Source organism: Mauremys reevesii, linkage group 13 (genome assembly GCF_016161935.1).
Source record: "Mauremys reevesii isolate NIE-2019 linkage group 13, ASM1616193v1, whole genome shotgun sequence".
Classification (NCBI taxonomy): Eukaryota; Metazoa; Chordata; order Testudines; family Geoemydidae; genus Mauremys; species Mauremys reevesii.
In genome coordinates this window covers 19948199-19972271 of record NC_052635.1, presented here as the reverse complement: position 1 = coordinate 19972271, position 24073 = coordinate 19948199, and the positions used below count along the sequence as shown (strand labels likewise).

General features: G+C 57.6%; 1 protein-coding gene across 21 annotated transcripts in view; it reads right to left on the bottom strand.

Annotated features, from left to right (window-relative positions):
- The window catches only part of CHD6 (chromodomain helicase DNA binding protein 6), a 213146-nt gene that overhangs the window by 70223 nt on the left and 118850 nt on the right, over nt 1-24073 (bottom strand). For all 21 annotated transcript variants that reach the window (XM_039499177.1, XM_039499181.1, XM_039499184.1 and 18 more), the window contains 11 exons: nt 18847-18994; nt 17393-17542; nt 14692-14757; nt 13715-13773; nt 12896-13013; nt 10353-10439; nt 9420-9554; nt 8681-8802; nt 6109-6352; nt 3194-3370; nt 1097-1240 (listed from right to left, as the gene is read on the bottom strand). In XM_039499177.1, the coding sequence (XP_039355111.1) occupies nt 1097-1240; nt 3194-3370; nt 6109-6352; nt 8681-8802; nt 9420-9554; nt 10353-10439; nt 12896-13013; nt 13715-13773; nt 14692-14757; nt 17393-17542; nt 18847-18994 (1450 nt within the window). The remainder of the gene's footprint in view (nt 1-1096; nt 1241-3193; nt 3371-6108; nt 6353-8680; nt 8803-9419; nt 9555-10352; nt 10440-12895; nt 13014-13714; nt 13774-14691; nt 14758-17392; nt 17543-18846; nt 18995-24073) is intronic.

Genomic DNA, 24073 nt, shown 5'->3' with positions numbered 1-24073 from the left:
CTGTGCATGTGCTGAGCATGCAAGAGTCGTGGTGAGCGTGCAGGGGCATGCTATGCATGAATAGGGACTGTGGGGTGCATGTGGGTGACTGGGGAGCTGTGCGGGCAGGACATGCAGCAAGTGCAGGGGGCATGTAGATCATGCGGGGGGGGGGGGTGCTGGACATGCAGGGGCTGGAGATATGCTGAGCATGTGGGGCCAGAGGGGGGCTGGGCATGCAGAGCCTGGGGTGCTGGGCAAGCAGGGTAGGGGTGCCAGGTGTGCGGGGGACTGTAGATCTGCTGAGCATCTGGGGGGTGGGGGTGCTGAGTATGCGGGGGCTGTGGGTGCATGCAGGGTGCTGGCTGCAGGGGTGCTGGATGCGCGGGGACTGGAGGGGCTGGGCGCGCGGGGACTGGGGATTGCTGGCCATGTGGGGGCTGGGGATGCTGGGGCACACAGGGAATGGCGGGAGGTGCTGGGTGCATGGGGGCTGTGGATGTGCTGGGTGCGCAGGGGCTGGGGGCTGACTGGGCGCATGGGGCTGGGGACGCTGGGCACGTGGAGGGACTGTAGAGGTGCCGGGCGCGTGGGGGGGCTGTGGAGGTGCCGGGCGCGTGGGGGGGGTGCCGGGTGCGTGGGGGGGCTGTGGGTGTGCTGGGTGCGTGGGGGGTCCGTGGAAGTGCCGGGCACGTGGGGGTGTGTGTGCCAGGCGCGTGGGGAGGCTGTGGGGGGGCTGGGAATGTGTGTAGACAGGCCCAAGGTGGGGACCTAAGTAGCAGTGGAGGAAGTTAGCCCGCTCCGGCCAGGGCCATGGCTCAAGCCCATCTCCATTTTCTGTCTCCCAAGCAGCTTCCTTCTCTAGAGCTTTGCTCGCCCCCGGCAGAGCCGGCCCTGTCTCCAGGGCTGGGCCCAGGGCACTCTCAGGCAGGGTCTTAGCTTGCAGCGAGGAGGAGCCTTATTGCCTTTGCTGGGATTCAAGTTAAGTGCATGCTTAACTGTGTTTCTGGATTGGTGCCCAGGTGTGCTGGGCCCCGCCTCCGCAGCTCCTGGGCCCCACCCCCACAGCCCTGGGCCCTGCCAGCCCCTGAGCCTCACCCCTGGGCCCTGCTGGTACCTGCTCCTCTGTCTTCAGGTCCCCGAACTCCTCCAGGAACGCCGTCTCCGAGGGGAACTGCTGGGGCTCCAGGAAGTTCAGCAGGCTGAAAAGCTCCTCCACTGAGTTCTGTAGGGGCGTCCCGGTCAGCAGCACCTTGTGTTCCTGAGTAGAGCAGGGTCAGGGCTTCAGTGCCGGGGGGCAGTGCTCATGCAGCCAGAGCCAGAGCAACGGGTTCAAAGGGGCTGGCAGGATCACCCCAGGGACACTAACTTGCCCTTGCTATGACTTCACTCCTGGGGCAGGAGGCCAGGGTAGCGATGCAGCTGACTGCAAACCCCAAGGGTCTGAAGGGCCAACGCTGGCCCAGGGCACTGGTACCGATCTGCTCCAGGTCAGCAGGCCCCCACACCGTCCCTGGTCAAGACACAATGTCCATGCACTGGAAGGTCTCAGTCCAGCTCTGACTAGCCTCCGAGTCACAGGATCAGCAGGGATGCCAAGGCCTGAGTGGTGCCAGGGCAGAACTGCGGTAGCTCAGCACCAGCAGCACACGGGAAGCTCACACTGCCCCTGGCTGTGCTGCCCGTTCTCTCTGGGGAGGAGCTCTCCTGAGTGCTGCTGGGCCAGGCCCTGGGCCCCCACAAGAAGGGCCATGGCCCAGCAGTAAGATCAGTAGCCTAGGAGGCAGAACTCCGGGGTTCTATTCCCGGCTCCACTGCTGGCAAGTCTCAGCACTGCTCTGGGCCTGCATTGCCCCCCCCCCCCAAAAAGGGGGCTGACAGTAGCGATCTGCTGGCGGGCTGGGGCAGAGCAGAGCAGGGCTGTTAGCAGTCACTGCCTGTACTTGTTCCTGTAATAGGAGACACTGGCCCAGCAGGGGCCTGGAGCTAAGTGAGCCCAATGGGGCCAGCCTCTCTGGAGGGAAATGGCACCCCTGACTTTGGGTGGGCAATGGACAGTCGATTACACCCAGCGTGAGCTTGAGGCGAGCTCGTGCTGCTCTCCGGGCACTGCATTAAATGCTCACATTTATCCCCGGGTCGCTCCTCACGTGGGGAGCAGCTCCAAGAGCTGCCGGTTGAGACAATGGACGAAAGCCGGGGGTGCTGGGAGGCTGCAGCTTTCCAAGGGCATCATGCAAAAAGCTGAGCGCGAGGAGCCAGTGAGCAGTGCAGGAGTGGGGCCAGTTTGACAGGCAGAGTCCCATTAGCCTTGTACTGCCCACACCCGCAGGGCGGCTGTGTGGGCAACTCCCCCTCCCGCCCCCCATCATGGGGCACGAGAGAGTCAGAGTCACTGAATACCAAGAAAAGAGCTTGTTTCTAGAGCACCTTTTATCCCAGAGCCCTTTACTTACCATTGCTAATACCCGGTCTTTGTGCCATCCATCGCTGGAAAGCAGCTGCCTCTAGGGTGGAACACAGCGGCTGTGCAGACAGGGGCGGCTCCAGGCCCCAGCATGCCAAGCGCGTGCTTGAGGCGGCAAGCCGCGGGGGGCGCTCTGCCAGCGCCACGGGGGCAGCAGGCAGGGTGCCTTCGGCGGCTTGCCTGCGGGAGGTCCGCTGGTCCTGCGGCTTCTGGACCTCCCGCAGGCAAGCCGCCGAACGCAGCCTGCCTGTCGTGCTTGGGGCGGCAAAATGCCTAGAGCCGCCCCTGTGTGCAGAACACAGTACCACTGCAGGACAGATGGGGCAGGGAGTGCTGGAGAACAGCAGCTCCCTCTGAGAGTGCAGGGGACGTAATTAGCCACGGTGGTCTGGCCAGGAACAGAGGTTGATGTCCTTGCTCTAGTGAACTGAGCCACAAGCTTTGTAATGAGCACAAGTGGTCAGAGCCCCTCTGCTAATGCTCTTCCGGCAACACCTCACGCTGGGTCAGCAGCATCTGACACTGCCCTGGAGGGCCCCAGCCGAGCACCAACCAGGCCCCACAGCCTGAACTGGGGAAATTACAGCTCAGGGTGCAAAGGCTGAGAGCATCTTCCCAAGGACAGCCATGCCAGTTGACGGGGAGGGCTCGTTCTCCTTCACAGCCCAGCCCTGGCTGTGCAGGAACAGCACTAAGATGTGGCTGAGTCCAGCCCGCTCTGCGCTCTCGTGAGCAGCCAGTTCTCACCAGAGCCATGAGCTTCAGCCCCTCCAACAGCTTGCAGTTCCTGTTCTTCAGCCGATGGGCCTCGTCGATGACCACGCAGCGCCACTGTATCTTCTTCAGCTCGGGGCAGTCGGCCAGGATCATCTCAAAGGTGGTGATCACCACATGGAATTTGAAGATCCCTGGAAGAGGGTTACCCTGAGGAGACACAAGCCAGGCAGTGCTTTACTCATGCCAGACAGTGGGACACCCCAGACAGGCAGGCCAGCTGGACACAGCTATTGGGCAGCCCAGCCCTGATCTGCAGCAGCTCTCTGGAGAGCCAAGGGCTTCATCAGAGAGGCATTTCAAAGAGTGTGCTCTAATGTATCTGTGCAAGGGGAAGGCACTGCCATCCCAGGCCACAGTGACCTCGCAATGCCAGCCATAGGCCTTGCGCAGGGCCAGCGGGGGGACTGGCAAGCTGAGGGGCTCCAGCAGCCAGAGGGTGATGCAGCTGGAAGTGCTGGCCTTGGGAAAACGCCCTTGGGGACACTGGGGCAGGGCTGCACAGGGGTCCTGACAGGCCGTACCTCACATGCACTTTAGAAACTTGCTGACTGCAGACCCCCCGAGACCATCTCCCCTCACGCAGCAGGCTGCAGTACGCATCCAGCCAGGCCTCTCAGGGCCCCTCCCTGCAAGTGCAGGAAGCTCCTAAATGGCCTGTATCCCACAGACTCGGTGCCTCCCTACCCCTCAGACTGGGTGCTCTTGACACTCCAAACTTGCAGGCTGGGCGCCCCCCGGCCCTCTGTGCCTCAAGATTGGGTCCCCCCCCAGCCCACTGCATCCCCCCAGCTCACCACCAGGGCCAGCTCCAGCGTTTTTGCCGCCCCAAGCGGCGAAAAAATATATAAATGCCGTGATCGGCGGCACTTCGGTGGCAGCTCTACCACCGCCGCTTCATTCTTCAGCGGTAGGTCCCCCCCTCCGAGCTCACCGCATCCCTCAGGCTGGGTGCCCCCCTGGCCCTCTGCACCTCACAGACTGGGTGCCCCCCAGTCCACCGCATCCCTCAGGCTGGGTGCTCCCTGGCCCACCGCATCCCTCAGGCTGGGTGCCCCCTGGCCCACTGCGTCCCTCAGGCTGGGTGCTCCCCAGCCCACCGCGTCCCTCAGGCTGGGTGCCCCCCAGGCCCTCTGCGCCTCACCGATTGGGTGCCTCCTGGCTCACCGCATCCCTGAGGCTGGGGCCCCCTGGCCCACCGTGTCCCTTGGGCTGGGTGCCTCTGTGCCCCATAGAAATTGGGTGCTCCCAACACTCTGCACCCCACAGGCTGGGTGCCCCCCACATCCCTCAGACTGGGTTTCCCCCAGCCCTCCACGCCCCACAGACCAGGTGCCTTCCCAACACACCACATCCCACACAGACGGGGGCCCTCTGACCTGCCGCTTTCCGGAATCAGAAAAGCAGGCTCCTGCCATGGAGGGGGCGAGCCCATTCTCAGCAGGGGAAGGGACCCGCGGCATTCCCACCCTCCTGCATGAGCAGGGCATGTCTTGGTTCAAGAGCACCTTCCCCGCAGCTAGGGCAGCCCTGCGCACTGGCCACACCCAGGCCAGTCGCTTCATGAACAACATTCCTCGTGATGCAGAGCTAGGCAGGGAGCCAGGCTGCAAGGGTGACCCCAGGGGATCTGTGACACTACACCCCATAGTCATCCTGTACAAGATGAGTCATGTGAGGTGTCTAAGGAAAAGTTAGGATTTGCTGAATATGATCATCTTATTTGTGTGCATATTTCATTTTTGTATCTAAAGTTATGAATGTTCACTATGTATCTGTATTTCAAATGTAGTTACACCTGAGGGACCTCATCTATAGGCAAGATGCTTCCAGTCTAGACAGCTGGCTGGGAAGGGCCTATTCAAGGTAATGGACCATCAGGGGAAACACTAGGCCTTAGGAGAAGCTTATCCCTCACCTGAGAAGCCTTCCTGAGAACGCTCCAGACAGCCTGTAAGTAATGGCAGCTATGGCTCAGCAAGGGCATGTGACCAGACCACATGACACTGATCTCCATTTTGGGTACCTATATTTTTCCATAAGTGGGATTTTGAAACAAAGGGTTCCCGCCATAAGTTAAAGCTATATAAGGTGGGGTGTGAGATCACCTAGGAGCCTCACTACCCACACAAGGACACTCCTGGAAGCACCCAAGGAACAAAGACTGGACTGGGGGAAGCGTTGGTCCCAGGCTAAAAGGATTTCTAGCCTGTGTATGGAAACCTGGTGAACTGCTTGTATCAGCAGCCAGAGTGAGAGATTGCTAATTCGTATCCAATCTATCTAGTATTTAGGCTTAGTTTGCGGTTTTGTTTATTTGCTAGGTAATCTGCTTTGATCTTATAATCACTTAAAATCTATGTTTTTGTAGCTAATAAACTTTCTTTTATGTTTTAATCTAAACCAGTGTCTTTGAAGTGTCTGGGGAAATCTCATCTTGGTTTAACACAAGCGTATTGTGCATATTCCTCTCCACATTGAGGGAGAGGGGAACTGAGTAATAAATTCAATTTGGTCGGGGTTTCAATCAGGGTAGTACGGTACAGCTCTGGGGCCCTAGGCTGGGGGGCTGGAGGTTGGCTGTAGCCTCTCTATTGTTGTTTCATGCAGTGGCTGGTCAGTCTGTATGTAACTGCAGCTGGGTGTGTCCCTGCCTGTGCAAATGCTGGTGGGAGTGTAGGACTGGGAGCAGTCTACAGCTTGTCATAGCAGCACAGTGTGAGAGGGAGCCCAGGCTGGTGAGTCAAAGGGCTCAGTGGTACCCCAGTTCCAGGTAGTACCCCAGGGAGAACCCATCACAGTATCCATCCCGGGAGCCACAATAGCAGTGGCCAAGATGGAGAGACCCGAGGGTCAGTGGGCCATGGGGAGCTGAGAGCGGCAGGCACCTGCGCATCCCTGTACACCATCTCGTACTGCTGGATCATCTGCCTGCTGATCTGGCTGCCGTGGTACACGATGGCATTCATCTCCGTCCAGGTGCGGAACTCCCGCTCCCAGTTGGTGATGGTGGAGAGCGGTGCAATGATGAGGAAGGGACCATGAATGTCCATCAGGAAGATCTCAGAAAGGAAGGTGATTGACTGGATCGTCTTCCCCAAGCCCATCTCATCCGCTAGGATGCAGTTCTTCCTGTGGATGCAGCACAACACACATGGGGACACATTACGCCTGGGGACACATTTAATGGGCAGCAGGTTTAAAACAAACAAAAGGAAGTCTTTCTTCACACAAGGCACAGTCAACCTGTGGAACTCTTTGCCAGAAGATGTTGTGAAGACCAAGACTATAACAGGGTTAAAAAAAGAACTAAATAAATTCATAGAGGAGAGATCCATCAATGGCTATTAGCAGGATGGGCAGGGATGGTGTCCCTAGTCTCTGTTGGCCAGAAGCTGGGAATGGGAACAGAGAATGGATCACTCGATGATTACCTGTTGTGTTCATTCCCTCTGAGCACCTGGCATTGGCCACTGTCGGAAGACAGGATACTGGGCTAGATGGACTTTTGGTCTAACCCAGTACAGCCGTTCTCATGTACACAGCATGTTGGGAAACCCACGGTACTGACACTGCCTGCCTTGTCACCTTGGGCAGGTCATGCCACCTCTCTGAGCCTGGGAGCACTGCAGACAGACTTGCTTACCGGGGGGGTTCAGAGGGGGAACTCAGGGCCTCTAAAGCACTACGTGATGCTCACATTAAAGGTGTTCCAGGGCCGGCCACCAAAATATCTGCAAATTATAGGCCCAAGTTCCCACGTCAGTGGGAAAATGCTCACACAATTGCTGTGGGTGCACACACAAATCAGACTACTGTGCATGCAAAGGCCTCACCGTCTCCATGTCCATCTGCTCCAGCTCTTTGTGCATGGGTCAGTGCACAGCACTGTGCACATTTCTGTCTCTTAAGGGCATCTGTGTCCCTGCCAGTGGGAGGGGCACACCAGCACGGCCAGCACCAACCAACCAACTACCCAAGGGACACCCAGCGGAGTCTTCATTCTCCTGAGGCCTCACCAGCCCCAGGAACGTACCAGCACCCAGCACACGCTTCATGCCATCTGGGAGGAGCCGACTTCATTGGTATTAAACAATCATAAAGGTAAAATTACAAAGAACAAAGCTATATTGGTTGCTGCTGACATGTACCCTGACAGCAGGGGGAGCAGTGACTCATCAGCCCATGGGAGTGGTGAGCCCATTACTCCTGTGGGAATTCTGTACCACTGTGCCCATGCAGAATTTATGTTCCCTGCAGATTTTTTTTTCCTCACAGAAAACAGATTCTATCAGGGAGGCACTGCAATTACACCTTTCACCCACCAGGGGCTGCTGTGGCACCAGAAAAGAGGGCAGCTAACTCAAGGCAGGAGCAGCCAGCTGCCATGGAGGGAGGGGGAGGACTGCCTTCCTCACAGCGTCCTGCCTGCGGGGCCAGGTGAGGAGGAATGGGATATGGGGGGCAGCCACAGCAGGACACATGGGGCTGCTGGGGGCGTCATACAGACTGGGGTTCAGAACGGCTAGTGAGGGGCATAGACTGGGGTGGGGCACAAGAGCTAGTGGGGTGATAGCATTGAGCCAGGGGCTGATGGGAGTGGGGATGCAGGGCCACATGGGGAGGTGGGGGAGGAACGGTGACTGAGTTGGGATATAGAGACACATGGGGACGGAGGAGGCGTGGCTGAGTGAGGGTGCAGGGGCACTTGGGAACAGGAGGAGAAGGGTGGCTGAGTGGGGTGGCTGGATGGGGGTACAAGAACACATGGAGAGGGAGATGCAGGGATAGGGGAAGGGGTAGCTGAGTGGGGGTGCAGGGGTGGATGGGAGGAGGGACAGATGTCCCTGACTGAATGAGAAAGGCTAAGAGTCAGCCAGGGTCTGCATGGGGGAGGCTCCCTAACAATCCCTCCTCCTGTCCCCATACCCTACCACCCACACCCAACAATCCTCCAGGCTCACTCCCAGGTGCCTGCCCAGCAATTACTTCCCTCTCCCTCAGCTCCTCTGTTACCCCAGCTCCCCCAAACCTTTGCACTGTTTCTGAAGGGTGCGGGAAATATGTTTCTGTATTGTAGTGTAAAGGAATTATTACTCAGAGTTCTGTATTAATATGCCTAGTAAGGAATTTATTTATCAAAACACTTTTCCTGAATATTTTTTTGTTGTCCATATGGTTACAGACATACTTGCTGACAGGTATTCTAAAATAAATTATCAAAATAATTGAAACTGGCATGCTTATATAGTATTATTTTGACAAATAAAATATGCAGAATTTTAGAATATTGTGCACAGAATTGCTAATGTTTTTGCGCAGAATTCCCCAAGCATAGCTCATGCATCTGCTTCAGGAAGCACCCTTCCCCTCCAACGGCACAACACTCCCCACGGCCACTGGACGTGTGAAACGCTAGCAGTCCTCCATGTGGTGGGGTCTGCTCCAGCCCCTGCTCACCTGTTGTACCAGTTAAAGAGCAGCCAGTTCATCCCCTCCAGCTGGTACTCCCGCAGCTGGTTGCTATTCTTATAGTCCCGTGACTTCTCCAGTTTCTGCCAGAACTCGGAAGCGGGGCGCTCCTAGGAGGGAGAGCAGAGAGCATGACCCACGGAGAGGAACAGGCTAGTGCTCAGCGAGGTGTAGCCACAAACTTGGGACAAGGGACAATGCTGGGCTCAGGCTGAAAAGGGAAAACTTGGGAAAGAGGTTTCAAAATTATTGGCTGATCAGCAGCAAGGCCTCAGCCCCTAGATCCCAGCAACTGATTTTCCCCACCCCTAATGTGGGGGATGCGGGGGATCTGGGTCTTAGGATCAGAACTGCAGGGGGCTGCAGGTCAGGACTGAGGGGCATCGGTAGCACTGTGGAGGGATCTCAGGATCGGAACTGCAGGGAGCTGCAGGTCAGGACTGAGGGGCATCGGTAGCACTGTGGAGGGATCTCAGGATCGGAACTGCAGGGAGCTGCAGGTCAGGACTGAGGGGCATCGGTAGCACTGTGGAGGGGGCTCAGGATCAGAATTGCAGGGGGCTGCAGGTCAGGACTGAGGGGCATCGGTAGCACTGTGGAGGGGGCTCAGGATCAGAACAGCAGGGGTGGCAGGCCAGGATCAAGGGGCATCAGAAGCACTGAACCAGCACTGGTGCTAACAGGCCACCCTCTCCCTGCATCACAGAGAAGCCGAGGGGTGCTTTACCACATGTTTGATCTCTGATGGAATCTGCAAGGACTCGAACTCTTTGATTTTTCCAGGGTCAACGTCTTCCTCCAGCTCCCAGGTGCTCTCCTCGTACGGCAGCGAGCACCACTTGACCAGGTAGTGGGTCACCTCCTGCAGCGCAAGGAGAGGTGCTTCGGGATCAGGGAGGGGGACTGGTTCTCGAAGGTGAGGCCCAGGGGCCACACACTCTCTTGCCCCATGGGGTGTAAGCCCCCAGCACACATATTCCATTAGCATGCACCTGCATGCGCGCCAGCCCATCTGCCTGCACATACTGCACACACAAAGACATGCATGCACACACACGCACATGCACCTGCCTGCATGCACACACACAAAGACATTCATGCACAGAAACGAAGACATGCACACGCATATGTGCTTGCCTGCTTGCGCACACACATGTGAAGACATGCACACGCAGGCCATGCAGGGATGTGCAGATCCAGACCTCTGCTCAATCAAAACCCGGCCCAAATATCCCTCTGCATGGGCGGGGCCCTCAGGGTTCAAGGTCTCCCCAGGCCCCAGATGCCAGCCAAAAGGAACACAACACACCATTCTCTGCAGGCTAGGTTGCTGAAGGATCAGGCAGGGACTCAGCGCCAGCCTCAGGGAGTCTCTGCATTTCTAGCCCCCTGCTCCCAACACTTCTCCCCTCTGGGTTTGCTGAGTCAGCCTGGCGTGCTGAGTAGTACTTGGGGATAAATACACTGGAACCAGCGCTCCTGTAACCCAGAGCTCCCATAACCCAGAGCTCCCGGCAGGTCCCATAAACAGGCAAATAAACTTGCCTCCCCAAGGCACTTCCATTGAGCTCCCCCTGGGCACAGCCTCTGCCCTCCTCACTGCGCCTTGCTCCCCCCGCATCCAGATGAGGAGCAGCTGCATGCTAGGGGTGGCACTCACCTCCCCGGTGTCAGAGTCCTTCGTGTGAGCCACCTCCAGGATCCGATCCACCTCCACGTAGTCTGGGTTGAACAAATCCTCATCAGGCTGGTGCAGCAGGAGGAGAGAGAGCGACACATTCAGTTTGCCTCCTGGGCTGAGCAGGCGAGGGTGCCAGGGACATGGTCCCAGGGCTCCGCAGTGCAGGGAGCACATATTGGAGCTGGCCCTAGCATCTGCCTCCAGGGAGCCCAGGGAGGTGTCGGGAGGGCAGGCCCCTTGCTGCCCTAGAACGCATGAGGATGCTGGGTCTGTGCTGCGCTGATGGGAAGGAATGTCTGCCTGAGCTCAGCTAGTGAGGAGCTCACACCCAGGGCACAAGCTAGCTCAGGGCCTGGCCCTTTGTGCTAGTGCATCCAAGGGCTCCCGCCGACGAGCAGCCTGGCACAGCCCCAAGCAGGCCTTCACACCCCAACCTGTCCTGGCAAACCTCAGCAACCTGGGTCACCTGCCAGACACAGCCCCTCCTGACTCTCCTCTGCCAGCTCAACACAGCCAACAGCCCTGGGCCTGACACCAGGTTGTAGGGGCCCTCACCTCCCCTGGGTCCCTCCACCCTTCCTGGCAGGAGCAAGCTGCAGAGGTGTCACCGCCACTCTGGCAGGCTGGGGGGAGGGAGGGGAAGGAGATCAGTTTCCTTGCTGCGCAGCTGAGAGGCCGAGGCAGAACATGGCTTGCACCCTGTCTGGGGTTAGGTACCCGATGCTCTCCAGTAGGGGTGCTGCGTCTGCACACTGGGCAAGGTCTGGGAGTCGGAGCCCCTGAGGGTTTACAGCCACGCTTACAAAGACATGGCCATTTCCTCGAGGCTGATTTACACTTGCCAGGCAAATATCTCTGGAGTGAATGGTGAATGCTAGAAAACGGCTTCCAATCTGCTCACAACGTGGACGGGGAGGGAGCAGCCCAGCAGGGCCTGGGTGTTTATGGCTCCTCTCTCCCTGCAACATCCCTGCCCCAGGAGATCTCGCTCACCCGCGCCATGAACAGGCACATTGCACAGATGAGTGCGTAATGCCAGAGGGCTCTCAACGGAGCCACACTGTCCCCACTCCTGCAGCAGAGATACATCACGGGCTGCAAGAGGAGTCCAGATGCAGATGCCGCCCCATGTTATACATCCCCTGCCCCACTACATACTGCCCTGGCACAACGATGCCATACGCCCTGCTCACACTGCCCCACTACACACTGTCCTGTCACGATGGTGCCACACACCCCTGCTCATACTGCCTCACTGCACACTGCCCTGGCACGATGGTGCCACACACCCCTGCTCATACTGCCCCACTGCACACTGCCCTGGCACGATGGTACCACACACCCCTGCTCATGCTGCCCCACTGCACACTGCCCTGGCACGATGGTGCCACACACCCCTGCTCGTACTGCCCCACTGCACACTGCCCTGGCACGATGGTGCCACACACCCCTGCTCATACTGCCCCACTGCACACTGCCCTGGCACGATGGTGCCACACACCCCTGCTCGTACTGCCCCACTGCACACTGCCCTGGCACGATGGTGCCACACACCCCTGCTCGTACTGCCCCACTGCACACTGCCCTGGCACGATGGTGCCACACACCCCTGCTCATACTGCCCCACTGCCCTGGCACGTGCCGTATGCCCCTGCTCACACTGCCCCTCTACACACTGCCCTGGCACAATGATGCTACACACCCCTGCTCACACTGCCCCACTGCACACTGCCCTGGCACGATGGTGCCACACACCCCTGCTCATACTGCACCACTGCCCTGGCACGTGCCGCATGCCCCTGCTCACACTGCCCCTCTACACACTGCCCCGGCACAATGATGCCACACACCCCTGCTCACACTGCCCCACTGCACACTGCCCTGTCAAGATGGCGCCATACACCCCCGATCAAAGTGACCATGACCTGCTAATTGAGGCACGAGGTGCCCATGCCAAGGAGAAGCCACAGCGGGTTGGGTTAGCTCAAATGTGGACGAACCCTGGCCTGAGCCCTACATCTTTCCTTAGACAAACGTGGACTGTCAGTGTGATCCCCCAGAGCCATGGTGGGTTGCGGACAGCAGGGCTGACAGCTTGCGTCATGTCTGTCACTGGCCCCACAGGCACTGCTGAATACCTCTCTCCCAGGCCTGCTCCCCGTGTGCCTGGGCTGCTTTGAGGCTGAGCTGAGGAGCAGAGCCCATCCAGTCTCCCCTTCACCCCGCTGGCACTGGGCTGGAGCCGGCAGCCAGTCCCAGGACTAGGCTAAATGCTGCCTGGCCGCCTCTGCCTGGCCACTGTGCCTGCTCCAGGTGATGCATCACTCAGAACAGAGCTGGGGCAGGTTGGGCTGAGCCAGCCGTCAAGCTGCAGCTCCTGCACTGTAATTGGGGACAGCTAGGCAAAGAGCACGGCAGGCGGCAGCATCCAGTCGGGGCTCACGGGCAGCACCCAGCCAGTTCAACTGGCCCAGCTGTCCAGGGAGGAGATAGAAGTGCCAGCCACCCGGCCATGGCCTCACCTCCGTGAAGATGTGCTTCATCTGGGCCTGCTTGTTCCGAAAGCGCTTTATCTTCTGAGAGATCCTGGGGTCCTTCTCCAGCTCTTCCAGCGTAGCCCACTTGCAGTGCAGGTAGGAGCTGCGGAACAACAGGTAGCCAAACATGAAAGCCTGGTGGGTCACGATCCCGCCCCCGCTCCCAGCGTGGAAGGAGCCCTCAGTGACCCCCCCCCACTGCACTGACCCCTGGTTTGTAACACAAGGCCAGAGGCTGGGGAAACAAACAGTTCTGGTACAGCTGAGACTGAGCTCCATAGCCAAGGATCAGGGCTGCAGTGGCAGTGATTGCCTGTTCCTAACACCCTGCCAGGGGCATGGGCTCAGAGGGAAGCCCAGGGGGAGAGGTTCCAAGCACCTAGCCAGAGCTAGCACAGGCTGGGTTTGCAGCAAGCTGGCAGCCATCCCAGCAAGGTGGATGCTAGTGCGAGGGGAGCAGCATGGGGCACGCACATGCACACACACCTCTACACACAGTGCCTGGGCGTGCACACCTCTGCACACAGCACGTGCTCATACACAGTCTGCACCCAGGGTACACCCACACTCACCTCTCTAAACATGTGTCCACACACCTCTGCACACAGCGCATGCGCACATCTCTCTCCACACACCAAGAGCATGTGCACATCTGCACACAGCGTGTGCACACACACATCTCTGTGCACACCATGTGCATGCACACGCATACACTGCTCCACACAGCACTTGCATACACACAAGCACGCACACACCTCTGCACACAGCACATGTGCCAATACAGAACATAAACGTGGCACGTACAAGTTCCTGTACTTGACGTAGAATTCCTCCATCTCATAGGCCAGGCCGCCTGGGTGAACCTGAAACCAAGAGTGAGCGGGTTAGCACCAGCCAGCGCAGGGAAGGGGTGCAGGGCCAGGGACCTCTCCCCTGGTCAGGGCTCCGACTTCGCTCCTCTGGCCTGTGTGTTAGCTGTAGGCAGAACTGGAGCACAGGAGACAGCAAAGAGGGGAGCTGAGCAGCATGAGGCTCAGGAAGGTGACGAGCGCTGCCCCAGCTCTAACTCGAGGTTTCAGTGGCCCTAGAGGGCCAGGAAGGTAACACAGGGACAGAACTTCCTCCATGCGCTGCCCCAGAATATGCTTCTGCAAAGGGCAGCCACGTGCGAATAGCTCACCGGACCCAGGCTCCCACCCGGCTTGGCTCACTGCCTGACTGATGGATGATGGCCCTCCCCTGCCCGAGGCCGGGTGGGCACGTTAGCCCCACCCACACGTCCCTCAGAAGTGTGGGATCCAGTAGAAGTTGCACACAGCTGGCACTGGGGACCCTTTGGGACGTGCATGCTCTGCTAGACCCCTCTGCATGCACCGTGTCCCACCCCCACAGTCCAACCCCCTTCTCCAGAAAGGGCAGTGTTCCCATCTCTGTCCTTCATGGACATGCTCTGTTGTGAGGCTCCTCTGCTGGCCTCACCCAGGCCCAGCAATGGCCATAGTCAGCCAGTCAGAGCCCTCCTCTCATCATGCCCACTGTATCCTGAGAGAGCCCAGAGCAAATGCTCATGGGAGGCAGCAGGGGCTGACTCCTGGGGAAGGGGGACTCCTGGTCAATGGGCTATGCCTCTTCCTTGGGGATATCCAACCCCAAAAAGTGTGACATCACACTGCTTCAGCCCCCGGCGAGGTGGCCATAGGCAGCCATAGGGCCATGTCAGTATGCCAAAGCTGTGCCCAGGTGCCTCCCCTGTCTAGACACAGGACGGGAGGGACACTCACCTCCTTCTGCACCAGTCTGGAGGAGAGGATCTTCTCAATGATGTTGGCATCATCCTCAGGGGGCTCCTGAGGGCACCGAAGGGAAAGCAGAGTCAATACCCTGGCCTGGTAGCACCCGCATCCCTATCACACAGAGCTCACTGGCCGCCCCCCTCCCCTTCCTCTCTCTGGGCTCACAGCAGTGTGGGAGCCAGGAGCTGGCAAACAATGGGGAGGGGCACCCCCCGAAATGTTCTTCACGGTCGCAGGTCAGGGGGGACGAGAGCAGTACCACCAACTGCTCTTCAGCCAGGCCAGGAGCAGCTTCAGGGGCCCCTGGATGGGGCTGCTATTTCCAGGGCTGCGTTTGGGACCAGGAGAGGGGATGCATCATCCTGGCACCCTGGCTCCTCCTGGTGGCACTCAGCTGAGGCTGCCCAGGCCCTGCCTGAGCCCCAGCAATGCCCAGCGCCAAGGCGCTATCCACTCCCGGCCACACACACGCAGGCAATGGCGCCAGCAGGCCAGGGGACGGGAAGGTGCTCTGCACTGAGGGCTGGACAGAGCCTCAGGGCCATCGTCTGCCTGTTGGTGCACCAGCTCCAGCCTCTCCCGGGGACACGAGGGAGCCAGCAGCGCACAGCACACGCACAATGGGAGGCACCCAGGGGACACCAAGGCTGCACAGGCATGATGTGTCCTCTCCCACCCTGCAGTATCACTGGGGCAGAGTGTCCAAGGGCAGGGCATGACTCCCCCTCTCCACGGGAAGGGGCTTGTGCTCTGTGGCAAGGCTGGAGCAAGTACAGAAGCAGACAGCCAAGGGAGGGGCTTGAGGGAGGGTGTGGAAATACAGGCCACAGGCTCCTGAGAGCAGGGCAGGTGGGGCACCCAACTACACCGGGGTGAGCCCCACACAGCGATGCCCAGCTACACCGGGGTGAGCCCCACACAGGCGTGCCCAGCTACATGGGGGTGAGCCCCACACCAGGGAGAGCCCCACACCTCAGGGCTGGCTTCATCACTATCTGTGCCACTCACAAACTCCCCATCTCCATTCCTGGGGGCACCATAGGGTGCAGCCATGCCCATTGCCTGCACACGGGTGTTATAAGAACCTTGTGCGTGGGTTTTGTTCCTAGCCTGGGAAGGGCCAAGGTGCCAGTGGGTTTCCCTAGCCACAGTTGCCATGGTCACCTCTAAAATGCTGGATGTCAGATGGAGGCAACGAATGCAGCCAGCCCCAGTGGCCGCAGCTCGCTGGACCTGCTGGCATAATGCCGCAGGGGAGCTGGAGGCTTTGAGCCTTTGCACACAGCAACCCACCCGGAGTGGGGTTTTCTCCGGGGTGTGCTGGGGTCAGGCCACATTTACCCTGCTCAGAGGGAAGCAGATGCCAGGTGGGACCAATGGGCAGCGGGAGCTCGGGCCTGCCAAAGCCACTTCCCTTTCCCATTTGGATTTGCCAGGGTCTCTCAGGAAATCTCACTTGCAAGATCATTTCCATGGGCCAGGCTAGGATCACAGACCTGTGACAGTGGCCAAAGGCGAATCAGCAACAGAGAGAAAGGGCCGCATATCTCCCCTGGGAAGAGGAGCAGGGTCGCCTTGAATAGCTCAGTAAAGGAGATGACTAATATTCACATGGAAGCTTGGTTGAGAGCTGACTAAGGGGCACCTGACAACGGTACACAAAGAGAGGCTGTAATCAATATTGAACAGCTTCGGTAAGGGCTGGAGCAGGGAACGAGCAGCCAGCGCTTGACACTCACAGCAGAGACCCGGCCAGGAGAAGCTGTCAGCGTCAGCCAGGACAGAACATTGACACAGAGGGGCCTGGTGAGAGCAGAGACATGGGCACCGAGACAGCGTGGAGACAGGCACATCCGAAATGCCTCAGGACTCACAGTGAGTGGGCAGCGTGCCAGACACAAGGTGATGAGGCTACAAAGATGGTGAGCACAGCGCTGGGCCGCAGACAGACCCCATACCCTGGAGCAGGGTAGCAGCTGCCCCGTGCCGCATGAAAGGGCTGTGATCACATCCCCCACGCAAGGCACTTCATTGCCAGAGATGCCAAGAAACTGGAGAGGGGTCAAAGATACCAGCAGGCTGGAGACACTAATCTCCGAGCCCTCAGTCCTGACAGCTTAGTGTGGCTGGGGATGCGGAAGGAGGGACATGGCAGCAGCCCACAGACACCCCAAGGGCATTAATGCCAAGGAGGGAGGGAATCACTGAGTGTGGTGCCAGGGGCAGAGCTGGGAGGGTCAGGAAGACAGCTTCCCCTGGGAACAGTCTCCCAGAGAAGGGGAAGGGCAGGGCCTGCAGAAACAAGAGGAGCTCAGGCCCCAGACCATGGGCTGAGAACAGGCCCTCGCTGACCTAGCAGGCCGACATGCTGGGGCTCTGGATGGTCCTTCCCATTTCTCTGCGCTAGTTGGTGCTGGGGTTGAACGCTTCACTTCCTGAGAGCCCCACGCACGCTCTGCAAGGAGCCATGCTGAGCGCAGCTGGACGATGCCCTGGGAAGCTCTCACCCATCCCTCCTAGGCACATGCACTGCCCCACGCAGCCGGCTCCCCCTCGGACCCACATGCTCCTGGCTTGCTTTCAGTACACAGCCAGCATCTCATGCATGCCACTCCCCCAATCCAGCAGAGCCCCACCCCCTCTCTACAGGGAGGGCTGGTGCAAGACAGGCTAGCGGGCCCTCCCGTACCTCTGCCTGCCATGCCAGCGTGGACGCAGAGAGCGCGGAGGCTCGCCCAGCTCCCAGCACTGCTATCGTCTCGCCATCGTCATCCACCACTTTGAAATCCAGGTCCTCGTTGTACTTCCTCCGCTTCACCTGGCGGCCTGAGCGGCGCTTCTGTGCGGTAGACAACACAGACAGTCAGAGGGCTGGTGGACAACACCACCTCTCCCTCCCCATGGCCACGGGGACTCACAGGGGAGCGGAAGGTGCAGGAGGGGAGACAGCCCAGCCGCACCTGGGAGAATCCCATCCCCACCCAGGCCTGTGGGACAACGGTGCCTTATGCAGCAGACACTGCCAGGGTGCACAGCTATTCTCACAGGGATTTCCGTCTCCATGTCTCTTGGCTCTCACACAGGGAACTACCAGATATCAGATCCCTCCTCCCCAGGCCAAAACATACAGCTGCTCACACACTCCCTGTGAACCCCCAACATGGAGCATGGTGTTTGCACCCAGCATTCCAGCCCTGGGGGTCAGGTGCATCCATTTTGGGACCATCCTGGTAGGTGCCCAGGGACCTCAATCCTCGGAAGCCCAGGGGCACTGAGGGAGCCTGGCACCTCTCAGGATTGGTTTATGCCACATGCTTTTCTAGCCAGGCTCAGAGGTGGTGGGGGAGCACCGAACACAGGCCAGGGCTCAGGCTGGGGGGAGCACCGAACGCAGGCCAGGGCTCAGGATGGGGGGAGCACCGAACACAGGCCAGGGCTCAGGATGGGGGGAGCACCGAACGCAGGCCAGGGCTCAGGCTGGGGGGAGCACCAAACGCAGGCTAGGGCTCAGGATGGGGGGAGCACCAAACGCAGGCCAGGGCTCAGGATGGGGGGAGCACCAAACGCAGGCCAGGGCTCAGGATGGGGGGAGCACCGAACGCAGGCCAGGGCTAAAGGATGCTGGGGGATGGGGAATCCCCTGTCCAAATCACATGGGCCATCTCGTAGGGGACCCCAATGGAGAGCTGTGCCACTGCTGGACTGTGGAGGGAGGTTCTCAATATGACACTCCCACCGCCATGAATGTAGGAGGCTGCCTCTAGCACTGCCGCCAGAGACCAGCAGGGCTCCACAGCGTGGGGGGTGCTGCCCATGCTGTGCTCAGCACACCCTCCTGCTGGTCTGAGGGGCAAGGCTCTCCCAGTCCCACTGAGCTGGGGAGCAAGGGGTCAGAGGGGAACACGGCCAAGTGATGTGCAAGGGCTGCGTGCTGGCATTAACCCTTACATTACCAGCCGCAAACCTGGCCGAGGCGGCTATCCACTGACCAACTGCTACCTGGATGCACTGAGCTCCGAGCTCAACGCACAGGCACCCAGATGTAAGAAATCAGCTGTAGGAAGTCAGAGCTGTGTTAGAACCCCAGGACACACAACAGACTATAGCCAGCTGAACCCACTGAGGCCAGGGCCCTGCACATACCTGGCTGTCGGCTGACTCAGCAGACTCCTCAGGGCTCTGCAGAGATGGGCTCAGGAGGCCTTGATCCAATTCCAAACTCTCCACTGGGATCTCGTTTTTCCTTTTCCCTTTCTTCTTCTTCTCCACGGGGGTTGGTCCTTGCTCCTTGCTGCCAGGAGAGACTGACAGTTAATCCCTTCTCCAGAGATGTCAGAGCTCAGCATCCAGGGAGAGGCCAGCAAAACCATTTGCCTTCAGTTCTTTAATCCCACTTTGGGGAGCTTCTGCATCAGGTCACCAGGATGCAGAGGCCAGTGGGGAAAGCTCCCCTTGGGAGTGACTCTAGACTGTGCGCAAGGCACCTGGCCCCACAGTCACAGCATTCTGACCATGGGACTGGCCCCGTGGTCAAAGCGCCACACGGACATGGCCAGGACGCCTGGCCCCGTGGTCAGAGTGCTGCACGGACATGGTCAGGGCGCCTGGCCCCGTGGTCAGAGCGCTGCACGGACATGGTCAGGGTGCCTGGCCTCGTGGTTAGCCCTGTCAGGGAGTGTGGTCCACTGCACAGAGCAGGAATCTGGGAGTGATAAGAGGAGGTTGCCTACTTGTAACTGAAGGCTCTTTGAGATGCATGGAATACCCTACCTGCTTTCCACTGAGGGTTCTGCGCATGTGCCCGGAGCTGGAGCTTTTAAAAGTAGGAGTGTCCATTTCCACATATGTGCCCTTGGTTTCCTCCGAGGTGATAAAGAGTGGGGCAGACTGACCGTGCCCATAGCTCCTTCTCCACCACAAATCAATCAAATCCGCAGCAGAAGGGAAGGAGGGCAGGACTGTAATACTGATAGGGGCCACACATCTCAAAGAATCACCACTTACAGGTAAGTCACCTCCTCTTCTTCTTTGCGTGACAGTCCCTATGGTATTCCACTGAGGGTGATTAACAAGCAGTACCTTAGGCAGGAGGAGGGTGTGAGGATGACAACGATGGAACCAGGGAGAGGAGGACGGCTGCACCAAAGGAGGCATCCATAGAAGAGTCCCGCACCAAGGTGTAATGGGAAGAGAAGGTATGTACTGAACTCCACGTGGCTGCCCTACAGATGTCCATAAGGAGCACATCGTGAAGCACAGCTGCAGTTGATGCTTGAGCTCACGTGGAATGGGCCCGTATCCCATGCAATGGAGACAGGCCTGATAACTGGTGGCAGAGCATAATGCACTGCAAAACCCACTTAGAGATCCTCTTAGCAGAAATCATTTGTCCCTTAATGCCTTCAGTTACAGTAATAAACAGCCTAGGGGACTTCCTGAAGGGTTTTGTCCTCTGCAGGTAGAAGGCCAGGACCCTGGGGATGTCGAGGGAGTGAAGGTGTTGTTCCTCCACTGAAGCGTAAGGCTTTGGAAAGAAGGTGGGTAAGTGTATAGGTTGGCTGATATGGAAACAAGGGACAACCTTAGGCAGGAACTTGGGGTGCAAGTGTAGGGAAACCTTGTCTTTGTGAAAAGTGGTAAAGGGGCGATCAGCCATCATGACCCCCAGTTTGCCCACCCATCTTGCAGAAGTGATAGCCACCAGGAAGGCAACCTTCAAGGAGTGAAGAGAGAGAGCATGAGGCCATAGGTTCAAAGGGTGACTTTGTCAATGTCATTAGGACAAGGATGAGGTCTCACTGGGGAGCGATGGACTGAACAGGAGGATAGGTTCACAGGAGACCTTTCCAAAACCTGGAAGTCAATGGATGAGTAGACCCTCAAATGGAGGGTGGAAGGCATTGATAGCAGCTCTTGATGGAGCTGAGAGCGAGGCTGGATGCCTTCAGAGAGAGGAAATAGTCCAGAATAAGAGAGATGTAGACATTTTCAGGGACAAGGCTCCTGCTTTGGGACCAAGAAGTGAAATGCTTCCACTTGGCCCCACAGGAGCATCTCATGGACTCCTTCCAGCTGCTCAAGAGAATGCCCTGCACTGCCAATAAGCATTCCCACTTTAATAAAGATGCCCATCCAAAAGTTCTGAGGTGAAGAGTCTAGAGATTGGGGTGCTGGATCCATCTGCCCTGTTGCATGACTAATTCCGGGAGAGGTTGTAGTGGGGAGCGCACTGACATGCAGAGAAGCAGGAGAAACCAGAACTGTCGAGGCCAGAAGAGGACAATCAGAATGACTGTCACTCTCTCCCACCTGACCTTGTGCAGGACTCACGGTAGGAGCAGTAGGGAAGGAAAGGCGTAATTGAACTGATCAGACCAGCAAAGAAACTAGAGCATCGCCCCGGGACAGGACACCAAGACGGCCTCTGGAGCAGTATTAGGCGAACTTGCTGTTGGCCTGGGAGGCAAAGAGGTCCCTGATTGGAGTTCCTCAGCAGCTGAAAATGCTGGTGACTACAGTGTTGTGAAGCTCCCATTCATGAACCTTCTGCTGAGAGAATCCATGATTATGTTTTGAATTCTGGGAAGGTACGCCACCGAGAACAGGATCTTGCGGATGATGCACCAATCCCAAAGGCTTCCGCCCAGAGTATGGGAGAGCTCGTGGCCCCTTGCTTGTTGATGTAGTAGACAGTGGTATTTTCTGACATGAGGAGGACATGACAGGAATGGATGGATGGGAGAAACGCCCAACATGCTCTCCTCACTGCTCTAAGTTCCAGGATGTTGATGTGCATCCAGGACTCCCGAGCAGTCCAAGTGCCTTGAGTCATGCACTTGCTCATGTGGGCCCCCCATCTAACGAGCAATGCACCCATGATAACTGTTATGGAAGGGGAGGATGGGAGGAACAGTATCCAGTGCACATACGAGCCAGATCCGTCACCACTGGAGAAGGAAGAGGACCCCATGGGGACATGGTCCATAGAAAGGTGCTGTGATGAAGTTGGGGATTTTTGTAGTGTTTTACATGACCAGTGTGTGCACGCCTCAGTTTCCCTGTGTGCTGCATGTTTAACAAGGTGGTGAGAGAGGGTTTGTTGGTGCAGAGGACTAGGTGTGACCTCGCCTAGCAGCGGGGACCCCTGGACAGCGGCCTGGAGATGGGGTACCCTAACAACTGGTGACCTGGTGACAGAGGTCCACCCCAACTTAGCAGTCAGCCGGTTCTGGCCAGTGGGAGGACCCCAGTGACTTGTTTACCTAGAATGGAAAACAAAGGACAAGGGAGGAGCTGTTGGGGGAGATGATATCGGATAATCGGCTGGAAGGATGGGGCTGCTGGACTGGAGAGAGGGAGCAGCCAGAGCCTACCTGGATGCAGGAGAGACCTAGATGTATGGTGCTGAGAGATGCTAGGCCTGAGGGCCTGGAGAGTTTCCTGTGCTAGGTTCAGATGCTCAGTAAACCTTTCTGTTTTATGCTGGCTGAGAGTCACTCCAGTCTAGAGATCAGGGTTGCATTATTTCCCCTGGGAGTGGAGGTCTCAGGGGTCCAGAGCAAGTGGATTCCCTGAGTGGGCCTGCAGCGAGAGACAGGCATGCTGAGGGCTCAGAGATGTGGAGTTCCAGGAGCCAGAGGGGCCTACGGCTTAACCGCTGAGAGAGAGTGGACCGCCAAGAAGGGCTGTCACACTGAAGGGGGTTCCTCCCAGGGACCGTACAGAGCCAAGAGAGAGCACGAGTCCTGTGAGTCCATGACAGGTGCGTAGGGGAATAGACCCTCTGGAGCCATAGGTGTAGGCAGCGAAACCGCAGATGAGCGAATGCAGTCACACAAGTGCAAGTTGCAAAGAAGAGAAAGGCAGGTTCTGGCTGGGAAAAAAGGATTGGACAACACCCTGAAAATTAGGTCCTGAAGGGTGTGGAACCTGTCCTCCAGCAGTTCTGCACAAGCCAAAACCATGTCAATGCGTGCCCCAATGAACTCTAGCAATTACCTGAGATCCAAAGTTGATTTTTCAATGTTTATGCTCACCCCCAGGGAGGAGAGGAGTGTGAGCAGCATGGAAATCGAAGCTCAAGCTTCCCTTCTTGATCATGTTGCCAGTAGCCTATCATCTAGATAAGGGAATAGAAGGATCCTTCAACAGCAGAGGTGGGCCACCACAACTGAGAAAACTTTGCTGAATACATGAGGAGCAGTGGAGAGTCTGAACAGGAGAACCCTGTACTGAAATTGATGATGATCTGCCATGAATCTCAGGAATCGTCTGTGGGCAGGATGGATGGCCACATAAAAGTAAGAGCCGTAAACCACATATTTCTTTCTAGGGAAGGAATGATGGCTGCCAGAGCGACCATACAAAACTTTGGCTTTCATACTAAATGGTTGAGATGACATAGGTCTAGGATCGGTCGCCACCCGCCTGTCTTCTTGGGGACTAGGAAATAAGTGGAATAGAACCCTGCCCCCTGATGGGCTGTGGGAACAGGTTCTATCGCGCCCATCTGAAGAAGGAAGTCCACTTCTAGGGTGAGGATACTGTTGTGAGAACAATTCCTGAAGCAGGCGTCGGGGATGTGGACGAGGTAGTGTTTGAAACTTAATTTTATAGCCATGTCGAATGACATCCAGGATTCAGGTGTCCACTGTTATTGCACTTCAAACTGGCAAGAAGAGAGCTAGGCACCCGCCGAAGGGGGTGGACTGGGAGCATGCCATGAGGCACAGTGGTTGGAGGCTCTCTGAGTGTTCTCAGAAATAGCACTTCTGAGATGTTTGAGGACAGGAGGTTGTGATGATGATTAACTGGAAGGATAGGATTGCTGGTTCCTCTGCCGATTGCGAGAAGGCTCATAGGACTGTTGGAAAAGTTGTGGAGCTTTGAACCGCTGGGTTGGAGGTGGACAGTAGAATTTGAGCTTGGGCGCTGGTGTGTAGATGCCCAGAGACCAGAGGGTGGCTCTAGAGTCCTTGAGGGAGTGAAGAGAGTCATCAGTCTTCTGATGGAAGAGGTGAGACTTGTCAACGGAAGATCTTCTATGGTGGTCTGGATCTCCTTCGGGAAGTCGGAAGAATGTAACCAGGACTCTCTGTGCATGACAATCCCCATAGCCATCGTATGTGAGAAGTGTCTGCTGCATCAACTGCGGCTGGCAGCGTCGTCCTCACCACCAGTTTCCCTTTCTCTAGGATAGCTTGGAATTGGGCCTGATCCTGCAGGGGCAGTTTATCAGTGAAATCCATAGGTTTGCCATAGGTAAGGAAGTTGTATTTCACAAACAGAGTCAAGTAGTTCAAAATGCAAAATTGTAGGTTGATAGAGGAAAAGACCCTGTGGCCCAAAAGGTCCAGGTGCTTGCCCTCCT